The 23,677-nt window shown below is 32.6% G+C and overlaps 1 protein-coding gene across 2 annotated transcripts; it reads right to left on the reverse strand.

Moving 5' to 3' along the window:
• Window positions 1-31: 31 nt before the first annotated feature.
• LOC132698738 (transient receptor potential channel pyrexia) lies at window positions 32-23,346 on the reverse strand. Of its 2 annotated transcripts, XM_060664965.1 has the most exons (7): window positions 23,205-23,346; window positions 20,169-20,406; window positions 16,769-16,944; window positions 14,907-15,192; window positions 9,314-9,590; window positions 4,814-5,111; window positions 32-2,301 (listed from the first exon to the last, which is right to left on the reverse strand). In XM_060664965.1, the coding sequence occupies exons 2-7, from the start codon at window positions 20,394-20,396 to the stop codon at window positions 981-983; spliced, it is 2,586 nt and encodes an 861-aa protein (XP_060520948.1). In that variant the 5' UTR covers window positions 20,397-20,406; window positions 23,205-23,346; the 3' UTR covers window positions 32-980. The 2 variants fall into 2 exon arrangements, with proteins under 2 accessions (XP_060520948.1, XP_060520957.1); XM_060664974.1 differs by lacking the exon at window positions 23,205-23,346 and having other exon boundaries at window positions 20,127-20,207.
• Window positions 23,347-23,677: the final 331 nt, after the last annotated feature.

The following is a 23,677-nucleotide window of genomic DNA, read 5'->3' on the forward strand; positions in this document are numbered from 1 at the left end:
CGTCACTTTAGCACCTCAGTTTCGTTTCCCACGAATCCGAGCCACTTCGGACATTTCCGGGATTTTACCACGCTTTGAATTTTGACATTTGTCAATTCTGACGGTCATGTCAGTGAATGTATTTGCGTTGTTTTGCGAAAATGTACCCAAAAACTAAACGGTCGTAGAAAAAGTATAGTAAGCAACACGTTCGGTAAACTTTTTAACTCACTCGTTTATTAAAAAGTCGCTCCGCTCGTGTCAAATAAACTCGTGAGTCAAATGCTGTTTACCGCGTAATATACTATTACGATTCGAATCACCTCCGTAAAAATTAATATTTTTTGCTGGTGGGTTAAAAAATCGTTTAGACAGTAGGGAAACGCGTATTGGTACTCTGTTTTCATTATTTCCTGAGTTATAAGGTATGTTTTCGTCAGTTTTCCCATTTTTACTAATTTGCAACTAATATATAAACCAGTTACATTATTGCTTTTGGCTCTCGAGAGATGATTTTATTTGGTTTAATTAAGTCTTGTATAAATTCATCATCATAAACTGGGTTGAAAAATAATAATTTCTGCAGTATAGTAGTAAATATTTTATTATTAGTCTTTGACCAGTTGGTTCCGCTGAATAGTTACACATAACATGACAACACCGTCACAAATAACAAATGGAAATAATCCAGATCACTTTCGAAAAGGAACTAATTTCCCATGAATTGTTACTTTAGCATGTCAGCAAATTTATTAAGATTAAAAAAAATATATATCTCTGCTACCCTGACGGGGGACATGGCCTATGGTGTGGCGAGTATAGTATATCCGAAAAGTTTAAAAAAAACCTGCCGACGAGGATACAAAAAATTCTAGCCAAAACGCTTTTGGCGAATAATACAAAAATCACGTACACTGCTTCCGTAAAAATATATTGCATTGCTTTGGGGTACAATCACTTCGCGGCAACCCTCTCTCCCTACTTAAATCGGAAAAATGGTGTTATTTACTTCCAAACCCCGATTCCTGATCATCACGAAACTTGTACTCCTTCTTCAACGAACCATACCTTCGAATGCTGGCTCTCGAAGACGGGGGAGAGTATACATATTTTTTTAAAGATTTTCGTTTAGATCTGTCCTTTCTCGACAAAACCAACCCGTACGCACCCTCGATTAAGTGCTTCGGCAGTTTGTCCTCCCTCGGATCGTTTGGTCTGATGTCCAAAGTAAAATCTCGTTGAGATTTTAATAAGAGAGCGTTCTTGTGTAAAATGAGCATAACTTTCGGCGGCACCCATCTTAGCAGTTTCGAAAACAGCATACTTTCCAAATGCGCAATTAAAGTTGCTTGACGCACCAACCTTTCCAGATCGGCGGTTTTCTGAAGACCCTGAATATCACTAACTGCCAGACCGACTAACAGATTTGTTAAAATTACCGTCACCAGCAAAACGAAAATGAGGTATGCCAAATGAGCGGTATACGGATATTTTACCTCGACATTACCGAACAATACGTCTTCGTATTCCAGCTCGCCGGACATCATGATGATGACCTTAATCAACACCCACTTTAGATCCTTGAATGCGGGGTAATTGGGAAATATGACGCCAAAACTGAGCGAAAAAGCGATAAACAGGCAAAAATAGGCCAACATAAATTTGGAGAAATTAATCGAGACCCTAGTGAACATCTGTATGTACAGTCCAAACGTCGGGAATCGGCCCACGTTCATCATCAATTCGACCCACGCTAAAAAAATACCAATTGCAGCGACATGATGTTGCCAAGTGTAAACGTATTCCCTGATGTTCATCTGATAAAGTGGTTGCACACAACAATAAACGCTTACTATGATGGCCCATTGAAGCCAATTTTCCCATTCCCTCACGTAAACTCTCCAGCTGTGTAAAATTTGAAAACATTCCTTGAAAAGTAGGAGGGTGTTTAGGAAAAGTACAAGGTAACCTACAAGGATCACTTCGTCCCCCGCGTCGCAAGCGGATACCACGTTCGCCTTTCTAAATGACGGGCAAAATTTTAAATATACGCCGATGATGTACGCTGAAAAGAGGACGACGAAAAGGGCGTGGTAAACCAGACTGAAAGTGAAAAATTTTCGAATTTGGCGCCACTTGAGATGAAGGAAAGTTTCGCACAACGGGTGTTGCAATATTTCCTTATGTCCCACTTCGATGAAGTTGACCAGCAAAGAGGTTTCTTGATTTCCCATTCTCGGTACCAGAATTCGCAGGTCGAGTTTCAACTGACAATCCACGTCACCCAGATCGTGTTCGTTGAGCCGTATCGAATTGTCGAACCTGAAACAAAAATAAGAACCGTTATTTATAAATTTTAAGTTTTTAAATACAAAATTACCTTCATCTTATCCGATAAAAATTGGTGGTAGACACCGATACATTGTTCAGAACAAAATGTGCCGCATATTTGCTTTTAAAGGCTGCTTTTAACTTTTGACGCGTAATAATAGTAGTTTTTTTAAATATAAACTTTACTAAACAGTGTCGCAAGCCAATTCGAGCGACTCCGGTACTTTAATTAGTTGTTAATTACAGTGGAGTCGCGATTGAACACACAAATGGTATCATTGTGCTTCGCGAGACAGTGGAGCGGTCAACTCCGATGCAATGAACCGCGACGCACGTCGTTGTCGATCATTATTTGCGTATATTTCACATGCTATCAGGTTCAGTTCGGAGTAGTGCGTTTAACTGTGAAGTCTTAAACAGCAAATATGTTTCAAAAAAGGAAGTGTTTGAATTTCAAAGAAAAAGGTGAACTGCTAGAATCCCTGAGTAAAGGTGATTGTGTGACTCTGCTTGCTAAAAAATATGGAATAGCCAAGTCAAATGGCTAAGAAAATATCGGAGTTATTCTTGACCTAGATACCAAATAACAACAACAATCATCGACGTTGCGTTTCCATAATTTTGGTTTTAGATGGCAGTTGTTGAGAGCTTTTTTTTTCGAAATATATTCGCAATGACTAGTGATAATGGAGAACCCCGTATATTTATTTTTATTTTCATTTGTTTATATACAGTATATGCAATAAACAGGTCCATACTTTGCTTAGAATTTAATTATTTGAGGTTTTGTCAGGAAATATACTAAACGATAATTATTTATTTATGTTTACTCATATTACTTAAAATTATTCACATAATATATCAGTATCACAAAACAATAATTATTTATTTATGTACGTATTTATGTTTACTCATATTACTTAAAATTATTCACATAATATATCAGAATCACTATCGCTATCATCGCCTGTTGTAATTATTATTTGTTCTATATTATTTGCAATATGAATATACGATTGTTCTGCTTTTTCTATATGTTTAACAGAATTTGTCCAACTTTGTGGAGGGATGTTAAAAACTTCGGTTTCTATAAGTTTGAGGACATTGAAGCTAACACGGGGAAAAACATTGTTACGACGAATGGCAGATTTCAGTTAGGGCCAAATATGTTCAATGGGATTAAATATACAGTGGTAAGGTGGAAGGCTTAAAACTGTAAGCCCTAGAATTTTTGCATAATTATCACAGACGTATTCCTTTTGTAGGTTCAAACTTTGTAGATCCTCAATTAATTGCTTTTTGGTTAGTAATCTTGAAAATAAATGTCGTTATTATACATGTAGTTTTGGATTGTTGCTTTTGTGTCACATGAGGAAGGGGTTTTAGTCAACTGTCTACTGTGATAACTTGCATTGTTCATTACAATGACGCTATTAGGAGGAATGTTTAGAACTAGTTTGTTTTTAAACCAACTTTCAAATAAATCAGCGCTGGTGTCTTCATGGTAATCCAGAGAATAATCTTTAATATTTTCCGCAGACAGAGAAAGTCCATTTGGAATCCAACCATCTTTAGAGCCAGCATGCAAAATAGTTATCAGTTGAGTCAACCCAACCCTTTTCCGGGGTATCATAAGTTTCGATACAGGTTTCATTGAAGTAAATAATTGGCCTTTGTTGTTTTCTGTAAATCCTAATTTTTTCTAGATATTCCAGACGCCATTTCCGAATTCTAAAAGATTTCATTAAAACTTGCCTTTTGTCAATTTTTTAAAATCTAAAACCCATGTGTTGAATACACTTCCATTAGGTAGTTCTGCCACATTTAATACCAGTTTCATCTTTTTCAAGCCTCCTAATTAAGATATCTAATGTAGGCACGCTTTGTTCCTCGTATAACTGGTAAATTTTACGCCATATTATATCTTGATCACTTTCATCTACACTCGAGAAAATGTCAGCATCGCTTCTTTTTTTCCTCGCTGAAATGGGATTATTCACAATTTTCCATACAGTTGATGTTGGAATTTTCGTCAATGTGGCCGTTTCTTCTAAAGATGCCTTGCTTCCTGGCACCACGTTCAATGAGAGTCAAATAAACATTGTTTATAACTTCCTTAGTCTCAATAGAATAGTGTTTTCTACATTTGGGCGGGAGCATGTCCTGAGATACACTAGACTCGCACATATTTTGCATAATTCGCACATGGTGCAACACAAGCTGTATTACACACGAAATAAGAATGATTACTAATAAACTTAAACTAAGTAGTATACCAAACCAAATAATATTAAACATAGGTAGGTATAAAATTATTTTCTATTACAGACCACAATTTTACCTGAATTTAAATTCCGAAACTTTAGCTAATAATCTTGTTGCATTGTATGTTAATAACCACCCTTGGATAACCCCATTCAAAAGCAATTGGTCACTTTCTTATATCTACGAACAGCCCATACCTCTTTCTGAATTAGCACCTAGCGAAAATCGAAATGATTACCTGGCAATGTACTTCGGGATCACTTCCGGTGTCTTCTTAATGATAAAATTTAGTACAGTAACCCCGCCTTTCGTCTTGGCCGTGACATCCCCGCCATATTGCAGAAATAAAATAATACAGTTGGAGAATTCGTTTAGGGCCGCCAAATGCATCGGGGTGTAGCCAAAGATGTCGGAGCGGTTGGGATCTGCTCCAGCAGATAGGAGAAGGCGTACGCATTCGCAGGATCTTTGAACGTTAACTGTAGAACAGTGTAAAGGTGTGCGACCATCGATATCGGGAGCATTTGGATTTGCGCCTACGAAATACAGAAAAACATGTCATTTTGATAACATGAATGTTGTTTCATATTTACTTAATGGATGAATTTTGGACTAATTTCCTTTTCTTCTCTCGAAAGAAGGGGTAATTGGTACGAACCGACCCGTTCGTTTTTCAAATGCAAGCGAATTATAATTAGAACCGCTCTACACAGGTGTACCGGTTTTTTGGTTATAAACTGGTAAGAGAAAAACCATTTTTTCGTATTTCTCAAACCGCGCTCGACCTGCGTAAAATTAGCTGCAAACTCTCTTCAATAATGAGAACAAAACGGTTCGAGAGTGATCCCTGTTTGAAAAAACCTGAACATTCTCGAGGTAGTTCCAGTTTAAGTTGTTTTCGTTTAATTTGTAAAGGTTTTAAAGGAAAAATCTTTGAATGACTACGATGACTGTGAATGAACAAAACTAAGCAAAAAGTTATTTACTTCGAGGAATAAACGGTATAACAAAACGGGCACCGATCATAATAATAACCTATTTGTAATATCAAATGAAGAAAAAATAAACAAAATTCTGTGTTTGGATTAAAATAATATTTATTGTTAAACAAAAACAAAAAAGTTTAGTAAAACATTTTCGTGTACCCACGACAATTATTTTGCAAACAAAAAAAATGCAAAAAGTTATTCAATGTTTCAGTAATTCTAAATTTCCTTTAGAATTAGTCGTGAATGTCTGCATATTTATAGCAGGTGCATAGAGAACTAGAATTGCACTTGACAGATTAGGTGTTTATTCTTTTTTCCAGAAAAAACTGAACTTAACCTTTCGTGCGTTTAACTTGGCAAGTTATCATCGCAAAGGCTTGTAAGTTACTTGAACTGAGGTGGCTTTTACTTGATGAAAATCGATTTATCAAAATAAATAAGAACTAAAAGTTCAGATTTTCACGAAATTATATATTATGACATGACAATTGTTTCGACAACACCGACATTTGATAAAGACACGGTGTTGTCGAAACAATTGTCATGTCATAATATATAATTTCGTGAAAATCTGAACTTTTAGTTCTTATTTATCTTGTAAGTTACGCTGAGAATGCTAAAACAATGTTAATTGAACATCTTGGCCAGTAATAAACCTTGAATTTCAAAGCGTAAAGCTTTACATCCAAACAAGAGGCTTTTGGTTGCACAAACTCGAACAAAGCTATAAATATATCTCATTAATTGCTTTCTTTCCGAAATACAGAGTGTCAAATTTATTTAATGTTATTTATGTATTTAATGTTAAATTTATTGTGAAATTATATATTTAAAAAAAAAATATTTTGGATATCAGGTATTACTAAAATCTAGAATTAGAAATTAGTCAAAGATTCACGCTATAAAGTTTGTTCAACTATCGACTGTGTCAAGGTTTTGTAAGTATAATTGGGGAGTTATTTATGCAATACGTTTCAATGAAAGTTTTCTAGAGGTAATTAGAAATCTTAAAATATCTTCAGTGTGGTTTGATTTCTATGATTAATTTTATTCCGAATCACAACATTTTTTAGTTGATCTAAATGAAGCAATACTAATGTAGTTTTCAATGTCGGCTAAATGTCCGAACGCTGTAGTCGAACATTGCTAACCTATCTTGAAAGTTGTGGTACACTTGACGAATAGCAATTTTCAGTTGCTGTTAGTGTGTAGTTGCTTAAATCTAATTAAAACAACATTATTTCGAAGATAAATAATGTTTGTGGTCCGTAGTTTAGGAATTGTTCACCATTTACATTTCACATTGTCAATTTTAACTCGTTGGTCCCGAAATTTTTTCTTATAGTATTTTCTTGAAAATATGATAGTTGTACATCAAAACAAAGTATATTTTGTGTATATTGAAATTTGGTTTCAGTACGTAACCATTAGGAATGTATCCATATTGTAAGAAGTTCCAGAAAAAAGATCAAAACTTTATTTCTAATATAAAAAGTTTTTGATGATATTCTCGGAAATATTTTTTTTGATCTTTATATGGGGATCTTGGGTGCTGTGACAATAATATTGTCCAGATCATCATCATTATAAACAGAATTATTATCTGAAGAAATATCTTCTGGCAGAGTGAAAAGATCATCAGCTGCCATACTGTCGAAATCACTGAAGAAATATTTCTCTTTTCCTAAAAAAAAAAGTATCTACCATTTTTTCAGAAATGATTTCGTTCTGAAGAGTAGTTGTCACTGAGCTATTCAGTATTACCTCAAAACTGTACTAGTACTATTTATTTAATGTACCTAGGCACAAAAATCTTTTCTTTGATTTTTTGTTATCTATTAGCAAAACTTGTGAGTGGTAATCTCATACTAATAATCATATTTCACAATAATATAATAACGAAAACCCTCTTACTCTAACAAAAAAGCAGAAAAATCTCATCAAAAATATCATCTCACTTTATGTTTGTGGTCGGCAAGATCTTCGAAATATGGTCAAAAATAGAGTCGATTCTAGTATTAGGTGTTTGGATGACGCGTCTTACGAGAATACCAGTAGAAAATAAGTAATAAATATTTTAGCATTTTATTTTAATGTAGAAATGTGTTAGCTAAACAAACTTCTCAAACAGTTACAAAATTTGAACCTAAGAACTTAGTAAATGTCATTCAATGTAATATAAAGTTTCTTCATAGACACAAGAAAGTGACTAACTGGTACGAATTAAGGAAAGACCCGGGCAAGCTGTAAGAATGAAATATGGCCGAACAGGTCCGTACTTTGCTTAGATTTAATTATTTGGGGTTTTGTTAGGAAAGATACTAAACAATATTTATTTATTTATGTATGTATTTATGTTTAAATCTAAAATAAAATTACAAATTATTTTTATTACCTATATAAATTACATAAAATTATTCACATAACATATCAGTATCACTATCGCTATCATCGCCTATTCTAATTATTATTTGCAATATGGATATACGATTGTTCTGCTTTTTCTATATGTTTAACAGAATTTGCCCAACTTTGTGAAGGGATGTTAAAAACTTCGGTTTCTATAAGTTTGAGGACACTGGAGTTCACGGGAAAAAAATTGTTACGACGAATGGTAGATTTCAGTTGGTGCCAAACATGTTCAATGGGATTAAATATACAGTGGTAAGGTGGAAGGCCTTAAAACTGTATGCCCTAGATTTTTTGCATAATTATGTTTGGAACTAGTTTTTTTTAAACCAACTTTCAAATAAATCAGCGGTGGTGTCTTCATGGTAATCCAGAGAAGAATCTTTAATATTTTTCGCAGACAGAGAATGTTCATTTGGAATCCAACCATCTTTAGAGCCAGCATGCAAAATAGTTATTCTTTGACCTCTTTTTGATGGCGCGTTTATTTTACACTTATCAGTTGAGTCAACCCAACCCTTTTCCGGGGTATCATAAGTGTCGAACCAGGTTTCATTCAAGTAAATAATTGGCCTTTGTTGTTTTCTGTAAATCTTAATTTTTTCTAGATATTCCAGTCGCCATTTCCGAATTCTAAAAGATTCGATTAAAACTTGCCTTTTGTCAAATTTTTTTAAATCTAAAACCCATTTAATAAACACATTTAACACCAGTTTCATCTTTTTCAAGCCTCCTAATTAGGATATCTAATGTTGGCACGCTTTGTTCCTCGTATAACTGGTAAATTTTACGCCATATTATATCTTGATCACTTTCATCTACACTGGAGAAAATGTCAGCATCGCTTCTTTTTTTCCTCGCTGAAATGGGATTATTCACAATTTTCCATACAGTTGATGTTGGAATTTTCGTCAATGTGGCCGTTTCTTCTTAAGATACTTGCTTGCGGGCACCACGTTCAACGAAAGTCAAATAAACATTGTTTATAACTTCCTTAGTCTCAATAGAATAGTGTTTTCTACATTTGGGCGGGAGCATCTCCTGATATACACTAGACTCGCACATATTTTGCATAATTCGCACACGATTCAACACACGCTGTATTACATACGAAATAAGAATGATTACCAATAAACTTAAACTAAGTAGTATACCCAACCAAAGAATATTAAACACATGTAGGTACAAAATTTATTTTCTATTTCGGACCACAATTTTACCTGAATTTAAATTCAGGTAAAAAAAAAATAATCTTTTTGCATTGTTTGTTAATGACCACCCTTGGAAAATCTTATTCAAAAGCAATTGGTCAGTTTCTTATATCTATGAACAGACCATACCTTTCGTTAGCAACAAATTCAATGTTTCCGAACATTGCGACAATGCCGCCAAATGCAATGGTGTTTGATGCTTTGCATTTATTGAATTCAAAGCAGCCCCCGCTTCGATGAGCAAACGGGTAGATTCGACGTCACCTTGTTCTGAGGCCAAATGAAGAGGAGTCAGCTTTTCGCGGCCACTTTGCACGTTTACCGCCGCTCCGTACTGAAGCAGTAGTTTAATAGCCGACGAGTTACCCAAAGTCGAAGCGACGTGAAGGGGCGTTTCGCTGTATACCTACAATATTGTTCGTGATAGAGAGTTCTACAAAGATGAAGTATCTTTAAATCCGTCATTAGATGTTAACAGAGCGGCTTCGAGCTAGTATATTTTTGACAGCGAACCAATAATTTAACTAATGTCCAAAAATAATTAATTGTTGATAAACACAAAATAAATGAGGTCCAGTGGAACGATGGAGTGTAAGCAGTGATGATAATAAGGTTGAGAATATTAGCCCAAGTGTCGAGCGGTAAATCAATTACCCGATACATCCTGCTGGATAACTGACGAGGCTCTGGCAACCACAGCGGAATAACTGTTTTAACAATAATTAAGGATATGTCTTTCTCAGATGGTGTTGAAGGTAACGGCATTCCACAACACTTCACCTTTTCCCCAGGATAAGTATCTTATTATGTCAGAAAGAAATAGAGAAATGGCCCTCAGTCCCGGGCAGACCTTAGATAGTCAAAGGGTGCGAAGAATTCTCGTTTAAGATCGTTTTAGATCCGTTATAAAATGGAGCTGTGTTATGTATGGACGATATTACTTTATGGCATGGAAACTTGGACCCTAAAAACACCTTCCATCAATAGGCTAGAGGCATTCAAAGTGTGGTCACTAAGCAGAATGCTCCGAATTTCATGGGTGGATCATGTTTACAATGAGTAGGTTCTCAGAAAAGCTGTCGTAGAAAGAGAGCTTTTTAAAGTAATTAAAAAAAGTAAAATTAGCTGCCTCGGCCACATACTCAGAGGGACAAAGTACGAAATAACGATTTAGGGCAGGAGAGGTGTCGAACGTAAGCAGATTTCCTGGTTGCGTAATATAAAACATTGGACAGGTATAAATGACACTGGTACGCTTTCTCACGCTGCTATCAGTAGAACCTTGTCTTTGAGATAGTTGCCAATGCACTACGTGCAAGGCTCCAATAGCATGATAATTTTCAAGCCGTCCACTTCAAATTTGGTTACAGGTCTACAATGATTTTGATGTTTGAAAGATGCTTGCTTATTTGTATATTTTTGAGTACCCTTTTTCCAAAAAACGTCATATTTTGGCTCTATCAAGTCATTTATTTTTGTTATAGCTCTCTATATCTATACTCTATACTTCTTGCATGAATATGTTTGTTCCATGATAGCCATGATAGTTATGAAATGAAATGTAATTTGGATAATATTAGATTTCTGTGCAAAGCACCACAGTTGACGCAGAATCGGCAATACAGCGTTGTAACCTGCTTATGCGCAGTTTGGTTGTATTGGTAGTCGTGCTACCGTGTTCACGGCTGTTGTCTTGATTGTTGGATATTTCTTGTGTTATAGAACGTTTAAATATGGAAAGAAGACATTGTGTGAGCAGTCCAAATAACTGCTGTCATATCTGTGGTAGTTATGTCGTAGTAGAGCAAAGGCAAACTATAACTTATTTTGTGAAAAATGTATACCACGGTTATTCTGGTGCCAAAATTGTGGACCAAGACGAGTCCTGGCTTCTCATACAATTTGTTCCGTTTCCGTTGAAGTATCAAGAAACTAGCAAAAAGGTAGGAATAAATGTTAAAGATTTGGTGTTCCTATGGTATGGCGACAGCCAAGGAATCACAATGATGATTGTTATTTTTGTTCGTGTAATGTTCAAGAATTGAACAGAAAAAATAAGAAACAAATTGTGTATCCCAATATTACTCTGCTATTCGACTAGTTCCTCATGTGCCAGATGTACCGATATCTACCGCCCCAAAAGAACTAGAGAACGTCATATCCCAGATGTCTCAGATTTCACACCAGATTTTAGAGAACCTGAATTGTTTAACCATAAAAATTTAATCTATAGGTATATATATTTTTAAAAATTTTGATTTTAACATTTTTTTTATAATAAAAATTTTAAGCACTTTTAATTAAAAAATGGATTAAAATATCTATGCTTTAAGAATATATTAACGAGTTAAAATTATTTGTTTATGGTCGCATTGTTAACTAACTTTTAAGTTAACCAATGAAAATTTAACGGATTTCTTGGTAAAAAAAAATATATTTTTTTATCGGTCACATGCTTTATTAGTTTAAACAAAATGAATTTATTTATGACAGCACGCCGGGCGTCGAACGCTGTGGAAGCGCCGTGCTGCGTCTCGAACTGCATTGAAGGTTTTGTCAGTGATAATTTAAAATAATAATACATAATATGATTATAAAACAAATTTTATTATTATTCATGTTATTTTATTATAATTATTATTAATAAAATTTTGTTATTAAATTAATTTTTATCATCATCTGTAATTTTATCTACTTCTGTCTCAGTCGTATCAACAATAGGATCATTATTTCCAGGTTTATTGCATGTATTTTTACGTATCTCAGGTTCGCGTCCCAGATAAATTGCCCTCTCACAAGAATTGCACATATAATTTCCTATAAAGGCTCTGAATTGGCAAGCACGATGAACTGTACTTAAAAATAATTTTTTAATCACATAATTGTGATTTTTTTTATTTAACGGATTGCAACATTTATTCACTCGGCCCATTTTAAATCATAGAAAATATTATTATTACAATTAAAAATTATGATACACAAATATTAACCAAAAAACACAACTCAACAACATTTCAGCTTTTATTTTTAATAATTATTTCATGCCTTGCGTATAAACTTATGTCACAAATAGAGAGGAATTACTTCTAAAATGATTTTGTTATTTACTTGGATACGCGAAAAACAAATGACAATCGTAACGGGGCGGTTTTTCTTTTGTTAACTAAAGATGGAGTGTTGAGTAGTAAATTTAAAAATAATAATTTACTAAATTACCTAGAAAAAATAAATATAGACCACATAAGTTTTAAAAATTTAAAGTTAATTATTTATTGCTAAATTTACGCTGTTTAGCAAAAATAATAAAAAAAAGTTGATAGTATTCCTTATGACATTGTTATAATTATTATGTTATGTTATTTTATTATAATTATTATTATAATAAAATAACATAAAATAAAATTTGTTTTATAATATTTTGTATTATTATTTTAAATTATCACTGAAAAAACCTTCAGACGCTAGGCTGTCATAAATAAATTCATTTTGTTTAAACTAATGGCGAGCAGCGAAATTTTCTACCGGAATCTTAAACTTAAATGGATAAAGCATGTGACCGATAAAAAAAAAGATTTTTTTTACCAAGAAATCAGTTAAATTTTCATTATTTAACTTAAAAGTGAGTTAACAATACGACCATAAACAAATAATTTTTAGTCGTTAATATATTCTTAAAGTATAGACATTTGACCATGGATGCTGAAAATTTCATAAATTTATCTCTTACGGTTGATTTTTAATCCGTTTTTTAATTAAAAGTGGTTAAAATTTTCATTTAAAAAAAAAAGTTAAAATCAAAATTTTAAAAAATCGTTTGGGTTATCAATTTTTCATCATAAGTACATATATATATATATATATATATATATATATATATATATATATATATATATATATATATATATATATATATATATATATATATATATATATATATATATATATATATATATATATATATATATATATATATTTCTAGTTTGTGAGTTCTTGGATCCTTGTGATTTTATATATTCTTAAGAAATGGTTCTTGGGTTTTTTTTGGTCCTTTTTTAGTGAAATTAAAATAAGTTTCCGTTACTTGTGAAACATTTTATTTTTTGTGACGTTTCGGCCTTCAAGACCTTCTTCAGACATTTAATTTTAACTTACAAAAATGTATTTTTAAATAAAATTATTTATAGCCCGGATGTACGTTTCTTCACGGTAGGACAACGGAGTTTTTTTTTTCTAAAGCTTTTTTTTTTGTTTGTGTGAGATTCACGGGTTAATGTGTCTCTTTATTTAATTAAGTCGTGATAAATTTTGCTGAGATTTTTTGTGTCAGTCTTAGAGTTTATGGCGTTTGGATTTTTTTGGATCTCAATCATTTCATAAAATTCCCGTCTTTTTGTGTGCCTTTCTCAGCATAAAATTTTCACACTTTGAAAGTCAAACGAGTGCTGATTCTCCCTGGAATGGCTCGAAAGAGCAGTGTTATTTTTTTTGTCATATTTATGGCTGTTTAAGCGACTTTTTAAGTATTGACTAGTTTGTCCGATGTAGACACCGTTACAATTTTGGCACGGTATTTGGTACACCACGTGGCTTTTTTTCTCGTCAGGGATTTTTGATTTTAATTTACTAAAGTTTTGTTCTAATAGGTTATAACCTTTGTGTGCCACAGTAATGTCGTGTTGTTTGAACACATTGCACAAATTTTCCGATAGCCCTGGAACGTACGTAATTTAATTTAATTAAATTTTCATGATCAATGGTAAATGGGGGTCCACTTGACGTGATCTTGCTTACGTGGCGGCACATTAAGCTTTTACCGAGATCGCAAAAAAGAGTTATGTCAATATTTTACCCAGTAAGGACCGCTAGTGTATTGCAACAATATTCCTGGCTTAGTTTCAAAAATAGGAAATGTGCCGTATATAAAACAAGAATGGCGCCTATTTATTGACTCAAGTAAACATAGTTTAAAATGCGTTTTATTGCACACTTTTATTGACATCTTTTGAAGAAAATATACTACCAAGAACATCAGTGGATGCTTTGTGGTGACCTTGAAGTGTTGTGCATGCTCTTAGGACAACAGGGGGGTTATACAAAATTTCCAGGCTTTATTTGTGAGTGGAATAGTCGGACAAGAGATAGACATTGGACTCAAATAGAATGACCCTCTAGAACAAGCCTTACACCTGGTAGTAAAAATGTTGCCCTCAAAAAAGTTTTACTGCCTCCTCTTCATATCAAACTTGGTTTGATGAAGCGGTTTATTAAAGCTCTAGATAAAAATGGACACTGTTTCAAACATTTGTGTGAGAAATTTTTGTTGGGCCGCAGATTGGAACATTATGCAAAGATGGTGAACTACTGTTGGATGTTAAAACGGGATATGCCCTTAAAAACACATAGCCGAACGTCCGGACAACGCAGCTTTTTGGCAACGAACAAAGATTTCACTCAAAAAAGTCTGAATAAAAAAATAAATTATTTTACAAATCGTTTTTCTTTCTTTAATATTTGCAAACAAAACTTTAAGTGCTACAAATAAATGCACAGAATTTAAATAAAATCAAAATAAAAACATTTCTAAAAATGTTTAATTTTGTAGACCTGTGGTCGTTGTTGCTATACTGTCCAAATTATTAACCTAAATACATATTTTGAATGATGTTACTAAATAATGAAAATGTTTTTAACTTTATTTTCTGTCTGTCTATTGATTAAGTACCTGTGGTGTGTTAGGTATGGCCCCATTCTCCAATAACTCTTTAATGCAATCTGATGCCAAATTTTGAACAGCATAATGCAACGGGCTCCTTTTCTCTAGTCCTTCATTTACTCTGGACCCATGTTGGATAAGGATTCTCAAACAGTTTAAATGGCCCATACTTGCTGCGCAATGCAGTGGTGTAACACCCTTCTTTTGTTCCCACGAATTCACGTCTGCTCCGTACAGGATAAGGAGTTCTACGCATTCGGCATGACCGGCATAAGATGCGAAATGTAAAGCTGATCTAAAAAGTAAAGTCGGTGACTATAAATACTGAACGTATTTAAGATATTCAGCGTAACAACAAACAATAATATAAATCAAAAAATCAGCAAAAGTTAGTTGAGAACAATATATCAAAGGTAGAAAGAGTTGAGGAAAGTTTCCCTTGCTCAATACAATGGATCTAGAATCTATGTACCGCTATATCTTTACAAGCAAAACGTAGGTGTAGTGTTTTACAATTTAATAGGCAGAATTCCTCACGAACTGAATTGATTCGGAGTTTAGCGTGAAAAAGACGTAGATATTCAATCTAATAATATAACGAACATTTAAAAAACCTCCGACAAAATACGATTTTCAAAACACTTTCGGGATTTTATTGATTATACTTCTTTCATGTTATTAAAAAGTATACCGTGTACAACGATGGATATTTACAATTCATTTGCCAAGACCCTTACTATTAATATCACACGCCGGTTAAGTCGCCTAAACAAAACGCAATGTCCGTACCTAATGTAAACCGTTGCATAAATAATAATTTCCAAGGCAATAAAAAACACCGAGGTTGAATATTCTTTCACAATAATTACATTACAATTCATTTTATTTTCAGTACCGAATACCGATTTCAAAGTTATGAACTGAAATAAAATTTATAGAGAAGGTTTATTTGATCTTCAAAATTTTCAAAACGTCAAAATCTTGATATTATACTAATCTGGCTAAAATATTGTTAAGATAGCCACACATACGTTAATATTAAGGAATTGATGGATTTTTTGTTGGTTGGTTTATAAAAAATCAATTACTTATGTGTGTGATGTTTCGGCAATTTTATTGTCTTGTTCGGGAGTAATAAGCATGATTTTTCCATCTAGTAGAGTCGTGGACCGTTATTTAGATCATTCATCACGTAGAAGACAACGAACATTTTTAATTTACTATTCTACTGCATATCTTATTCCACAAAATTATCTCTTTTCGTTCTGAAGAAGACAATAAAAGTACCGAAGTTGGTTTTCTATAAACCCAGTCCAAAACCCGTGGATTTGCTAATGCCAGAAATGAGTGTCAAAGTATTATAACAATATTATTAATCCTTTAATTTTTAAAATATATAAAAGTTATTTCAAAACTGATATTTGCAAACCGTAGAATATATTTCCTATAGGAAAGCATTTCAGTAGTGACTCTCTTAAATCGTATGGACGAAGATTTTGTTGAATTTGATAAGTTAGAAGTTGAGTTACAGTCTTTTGACCTATTTACAAAGATATTCGAATTAGTCAGAAAATTTTCGATTTTGTTTTAAGGGTTTTAACGAAAAAAATTTTTAAGTATATTTCCAAGAAAATATTATCAATTTTATTTCCGCTTATGCTAGACAAAAAAGAAAGCACCCTATATTACATGGAAAATGCGATCAAGTTAGGCAGTTTAGAAAGGTGTTTCAGGCTATTTTATTAAATGACTTTATAACATAAATCTGCCATAAATATTAAAGAGGTGCGGATAATATTTCCATGATGTTTTGCTTGGTTTTGAATTAAATCAATTTAAACGAAAAAAAAATGCAATTGTTGCGTACCAACCTTTTTTGACGATCTACCACATTTGCCGAAACTCCGTCCTGCAGAAGCATTTTCATTAAATTTACTTTTCCAAACCAAGAGCAAAGAAGTAACGCAGTTGTCTTATTTTTCTCTGCCATGCCCTTTTCATCATCGTTCAAAATAGAAGTGCTTAGTTCGTCAGCGTCTGGAAGTGTCTAAAACAAATATTTTACTCAAGAAATTTTTACCTAAACTGTTAGTAAAAATATTAACTGTTTGAAAATTAAGGGAACCTTTAAATTATAAATCTAAATAGCTATTGTCGCTTCCCGCAGATTGAAATTTGCGTTATGGAAACAATTAAAGAAACTTTGCTCTTGCTCCAAACAACAATATTTTCTGGACGAAATATCATTCGATAATATTTTTTTGTTTTTATATAATTTGTTATGAGTTGTTTTTATATGACTTTTGTCAAACAACACCAACAGCACATTATTCATTTGAAGTCATATTTAAATACTTACGAAGTTTGTAAACCATCTTAAATCTATTGAAGTTCCTTCGCATTTCATCTGGCAAGGGAACAACGAATAAAAATTTGGTACCATAACTTATGCATCGTAGAGCAACAGATGATACTATAAATCAAAATAAGAAAACTTATTCATTAAATGTGGAAGCAAATTAGGGGGAAAATTCATTGGCACAAGAGAATTGTATGAATTAGATAACAAGCGCCCTCTAGGTTGTTTCAAAATTGAATCTATATATTATATTCGGAATCTTCACGTTTGAAAACGTGAATGCCTACACTGAATTTAAATAAATATCCGTATTCAATGCGAAATATTTATATTTTTCACAAAATTAAAATTTACATTTTCAACAACCTGTATCTTTTTAACAACTAACATTTTCCACCACATTTTTTGAACAAATCGTCTAGTTTTCATTTACAGCATCACTTGATGCTCTATGGCGAGTACTTTTAATATTAATTTCACAAAAGATCACTCAAATCCACCTCCTTAGATGAAAAACTAAAAAAATATCTTATTCCAAGAAGCATTTATTATTTTTATAATAATTATTATTCTTGTTAATAATAAGTAATATTGATTCGGTACACTTACAACAATTTTATTAATGTATTTTAGATTTAAAAATGTTTTAACACTTGTAGCGAAAATATTGTTCCTGATCAATTATATAATACTATATATAATATATGCAATATATACATACTATATATTATATATGCAGAGGGGCCCATAACTTGCAATTTAATTGACGGAATTTGTTTTGTTTTGTTAGATGACAGTCGTCAGATGGTTAGAGTTTTATTGTTAGTTGTACCCATATATCTACTAGACATATAGAGGCCGTGTCTGTGCTAACAATACAGGAACTCATGAAGCAACTATTTAATTTTTTTTTAAGATCTGTTCCACGTGCGCATGAGCGAGATGTAAAATTTCGTTTTTATCCAATGGCAGCTCTAATGAAAAATTCTGACATAGGACTCACAACACTTTTTACAAAACTTCGGGATTCCTCTTGCGTCTGTTTTGGCTGAGTCGAACTTTTGTTCTTAAGATTTTTTTATATTTTTTCAGATTCTTAGCGGGCTGTCCCGTACATTACTACCAAAATTATAAAATGCGCATCTCTAGTATGGTAAATTTTCTTCAAAATAACCACAATAAAGTGGAGTAGGATACAAAACTCAACATCTTCCATATCAATAGTACGTTGTGGGTAGGTATTTTGTAACCAAGCAAGATCATTCGGACCTAGCCAAGAGTGAATCCTTCGTGGGTGCGAAATTTCCAAGACTTGATTACTAGCATGTCAGTAACTCGAATATAAATAAAACTGCTAATTAGTAGATTTAAATACGTGAGAGAATTCACAAAACAAAGTTCAGTTCCAACCAACTGCCGTCTCGTTTCATTTGCTTTGGCGACAGATGCATTTTGCTTTACAACACGCCTACACTAGAATCTCGACACTAATGGACGAAATGAAATGATGCGGCGCCTAAATTAACCCGCGAACAAGGAAAATTCAAAAGTAAATTATGTACAAATTACATTAAACGCAAACAAATAGTCGGACGATGCATCCAGGAAATTCGATATTATTCTCACAAGTTAAAGATATGTATTGTCATCTAAACTGATAATTTTATTTAGAGAATTCCTGCTGTTATACACATTATTACTAATGGCCAATGATAAGGGAGGTTTTTATATAATTTCTCTGTTTTTTACCTGTGTGGATTATTTGAGAGTAAACGGTTTGCTGAACGGTAAATTGTGAACTCATTTTAATCGAGTGTTTCGATATATTTTGACTACTTTTGACAGCGACAATCAATGATAAATTCCTTTACGGTTGCAGTAACGTATTAAGCAATGACCAAAAGATTTTTTTTTGCTAAGTAAAATATTTACATAAAATAATAATAACTCACCTATTTATTATGTGAATAAAGTTAGGCCGAAGTGGAATTATGGTATAGAATATGAAAGAATTCCAATTAAATTCCGCGGACATAATACTTTTCGAAAAAATGATGCTGCTATTTTCAGAACAATCGTTTTTTTTTCTACTCCCGTCTGTAAAATGCCAAATTACACACCGATCTAGCGTGCGGGAAGCGTCAGTTTCGTTTCCCACGGATCCGAGCCACTTCGGACATTTCCGGGATTTTACCGCACGGGTTTGGAAACAATCGGATGTATTCGGAGATATTTCCCACGAATTTTGAGGTTTGTCAATTCTGCCGGTCATGTCAGTGAATGTATTCATCTTGTTTTGCGAAAATGGACCCAAAAACTAAGGGTCATATAAAAAGTAATGTGCGCAACACGTTCGGTAAACTTTTTAACTCACTCGTTTATTAAGCACTCGCTCCGCTCGTTCCAAATAAACTCGTGAGTCAGATGTCGTTTACCGCACTTGTTCCATAATATACTATTCTAAATATTAGAAAATACTTAAGAATTTAAAATTTCTAAGTATTTGTTTGAGCCTTTTCGGATGTTTTTTAAGAAGAAAAAGATTGCTTCACATATATTTTTTAGGATTATAAAATAAAATTGAGTAATTAAAGAACTGGAACACCCGTCATTTAGATAAATGAGCATAAATAAGAAAATGATCCCATTGTTAGCCGTCTTTTTCTATTGTAAAATTTGCCTCGCTTTTCCATTACGTCGTTCCTATTCCAGTTTAGATCAAGTTCCTTGCTCAATTAATTTTAATTCGTAAAAAAATATAATATAATATAAAATAATTGCACCCATATATTTAGTTTTTTTCATGCTATATCTAATTTGTATTTCTGTTGACAAAATAAATTGTACCGAAGATATAGTTCTTTATTTACCCTCTTCACCGTTTGCTAGCTACGTGCTGGTTAATTTGTTACCATTAATTCATTCCATATGTCTTCTGGATTCCATATTTCCTGGACGGGTATTGGCCTGGACCTTTGCTCGCTGTCGCAATCGGAGGCAGAATCCTCTTCGCTAGAAATACTAAAGGAATTTTCTTCTATGTCGATATCAACGTCTGCCCATTTTAAAACACCCTCCCTGTTGTACATACAGGGTTTGCCGTTTATCTCAAGCTTCACCATTGGTTTTTTATTACTCATTGTGGTGATTCTAGGAAAACAGAATGAGAATTTTCTAAATCATTAACTAATACGATATTTTTGCTAATTAGAAAATAGTGACGATATTTAGAATTTAGTCAATGTCCATGTATTTTCAGTATTAAGAAGATGACAGCTACAGCCTCATCCTCGCAAATATAGCATTCCGGATACATAATTTGGCATTTCAATATTACATAAAATAATTTGTCCATCTAATATTTTTAAAGCTAATAATTTTCTTACTGTTTACAAAACTTCTGGATTCCTGCTGCGTCGGTTTTTGCTGAGTCGAACTTGCTGACGTTTCGCCAATCATCCTGTTGGCTTCTTCAGAGCTTGACTAACAGTTTCAGTCAAGCTCTGACGAAGCCAACAGGATGATTGGCGGAACGTCAGCAACTTCGACTCAGCAAAAACCGACGCAGGAGGAATCCAGAAGTTTTGTAAAAAGTATTACAGTAGCCTGCGGAAGTTTCTTTGAAAAAAAAAATAGTAATTTTCTTTATCTTATTTTGTGTTTGTGTAAGGGGACTCTTCTATTTCAAGGAGAAAAAATCAAAAAATTAAAGAATAATGTGTGGCAAAATATAAACGAAAATACTCCGTGGTTTCGTATGGGATTAAAGACTTATACTTAAACATTCCAATAAGCAATTATTTTAGTTAGAATTTTATCATGCGTTTGTGTTATCTAATGTTAAAACATTTTTCTGCCTGTTTTTGCTTTTTATTTTCTATCTCAAAAACGAAGCGAGACACTAAAAAAAAAAGGTTTAAAAAAACACCCTGTATCTTGATAGCAGTCAAAGTTGATATTTTAGTTTTAATTAATTTTGATAAACAATGGATAAACAGCCTTTTTGTACTGTTTTTCGCTGACGTCACCCAACTGAACACAGGAAATTATTGTGAATGCCACCGAATTAAGGATATAAAGGCGACCTGTAATTTTTTTGGAACTAGGTGTAGAATTAAAAATATTTTTCTGAAATGCGTTAATTACAACAACGAATATATCTTTATTTAAAAAAATCGATGAATTTTTATCCAGCCACGCCTTAAATTAAGTAAATAAGCACGCAGTTGTCAGTTGAGTGTGAGTGGATAGCCAAAATAAAAATTCGTGTTTTCATTTCAAATAAAGCTGATTTAATTTGGAACTAAAAAATATTTTGTATCAAAAATAGAATTCTTAATTTACATAAAATTTCGCAAGCTAAACAGATGATCTGCTGAACTATGTGCAAATATACAGTAACTCCTAGGTTGTTTACGTTACCACCTTATTAATCAGAAAACAAGCAACGATAGAGACCAGAACAAACATAATGTTCTTTGAAATGAATAAAGTTTACCTAGGAAGCTTAACGTATTAAACAAACAGGTGCGGCATCGAAAAAACAGCGTTTGTTAATACCGAATTTCAAACAGTGGATATTTTTCATATTAACAAAAAAAACTATTCCTATTCAAACCACGTTTTACATTTATTTTATTGATTAACATTAACATTACTTACTTCGTTAATTTGTAAATAATAAACATAAAATAAGTGCTTTAAAGTATTTTAAAAACGAGTGGCAGATAAAGAACAGAATCGGGCACTCGAATTTGCACATGTTGTGGCCTTTTTCGCCAATATTCAGTTTGCGATAATATTTCTTTGCAAAGTAAAATGGTTCAGATGGTAATGAAATTTAAAATAAATGTAATGTAATATAAATGTGAAATAGCTCAAAAACGGTGGTGATGGTATTATGCATGATTAAACCCGAATTTCCACCTTCTCATAAATATTTTAACTGTAGTTAGTTATAGTTATAGTACTATAGTTATATGGTATGTTATAATTGTTAATAAGTACAGCAAATTCCTAATTCGATTTTTTTAAGTAACCAATTAGATGATCACAGAACTACAAATGTCTCGATATGAATATGCAGTGTATAATATACTATATAAATTTATGCGACTTGTACGAATTTGAAAATTGTACTTCAATACTCGCTTCAAAACGATAAAAAATAACTTCGGAAATTTGTATATAATATATCAAAATCATTATTTTTAAATAAATTATATTCGCAGCATTTAGGTCTTTAGGTGTCTAAAAGAAATTTCAGTTTTTGCAGAGTAAGATTCTGCGAATGCTATAACATAATATTTGCTATCAACTGTCAAAATCAAGACAAAAAAGTATGTACGCAAATAGCAATAGAAAACCAACGTTCAAAAAAGAAGACAAGAGAAGTTTTTAAGTTTTCAAGTTATCTGCTAATAGATGTCATGTGTATGATTGATTAAATTTGGAAAATACATTCCCTAAAACCGAAAGTCATTTAAATATCGGAATATTCTTAAAATAAGAATATTTCCAAAACAAAAATTAAATCTTACATCGTTCTTATCATACCCAATACGATTTCAGGACAAATATAGATCAATTTATAAAAAATAGTTCCTCTGATATACAATGTTTGCAATAAATTAATAAAACTGTGATGATTATTATTAGTTTAATCTGTTTAATCTTGATTTGGTTTTCTAAAATGCAATATTGTTAAAAAGACGACTTACAATTTCTGTAATCTGTATATAAAAATTTAGATATACTTTATGACATTTAATTACTTTGCTTGCTTATTGTTTAAACTAGTTAAGGCCAATAAATTATGAAAACGTTGCCTATTATTTAGAAAAAATTATTGAAACTGAGAAAACTCTAAACCTAGCACAAAATATTTAGTAAGTACAAGAACGGACCCTTTTTTATTTGAATCTAAATTTCTGTTAAAGATGTGTTACCTGTATTATGTTTCACCTCAAGCTAAAAAAATAGCAATTAACCACAGCTTCATGAAACAAGGGCACAAACATCTACGCCACCGGTCGAACATATACGGTTTAATTCGATTGACCGTAAGTAAAGCTCCCAAGTGAAGCTTTTGTCCGCATTCGCAAAACTTGATCTATTTTTAAGATTCTCGAAAAAGTGTAAACGTTAAAAGTTCCATAAACTAAACATGCAAGTGATTAAGAATAATGCAAATTGGAACGGTATATAATATCTCCAGTTTCGTTTTTCATACTGGAAATTTGCTGAAGAAAAAAGAAAATAAATAAAATGTATTTGTTTAGTTTGAGATGCGAGTGCCACCGGATACATTATAGATATTTATACTTTCGGCAAATAGCCATACTCTATTTTAACTTCTCGTAATATAATGCGCTAAAACGCACATATTTCTCTGCATTATAAATTACATAGTCACCATTTT

The sequence above is a fragment of the Cylas formicarius genome, unplaced genomic scaffold (assembly GCF_029955315.1).
Source record: "Cylas formicarius isolate icCylForm1 unplaced genomic scaffold, icCylForm1.1 PGA_scaffold_10__41_contigs__length_53128322, whole genome shotgun sequence".
In the NCBI taxonomy this organism is placed as follows: Eukaryota; Metazoa; Arthropoda; class Insecta; order Coleoptera; family Brentidae; genus Cylas; species Cylas formicarius.

What these genes read in the sequence shown, in the direction of transcription:
- LOC132698738 (XM_060664965.1), bottom strand. Translation starts at nt 20,396, where the DNA reads ATGAGTAATAAAAAACCAATGGTGAAGCTTGAGATAAACGGCAAACCC. An exon ending in GTGGTAGATCGTCAAAAAAG is followed by an intron (nt 15,193 to 16,768) that starts GTTGGTACGCAA and finishes TTTACTTTTTAG; the next exon opens with ATCAGCTTTACATTTCGCAT. An exon ending in GAATTTGTTGCTAACGAAAG is followed by an intron (nt 5,112 to 9,313) that starts GTATGGTCTGTT and finishes TGTATTTCGTAG; the next exon opens with GCGCAAATCCAAATGCTCCC.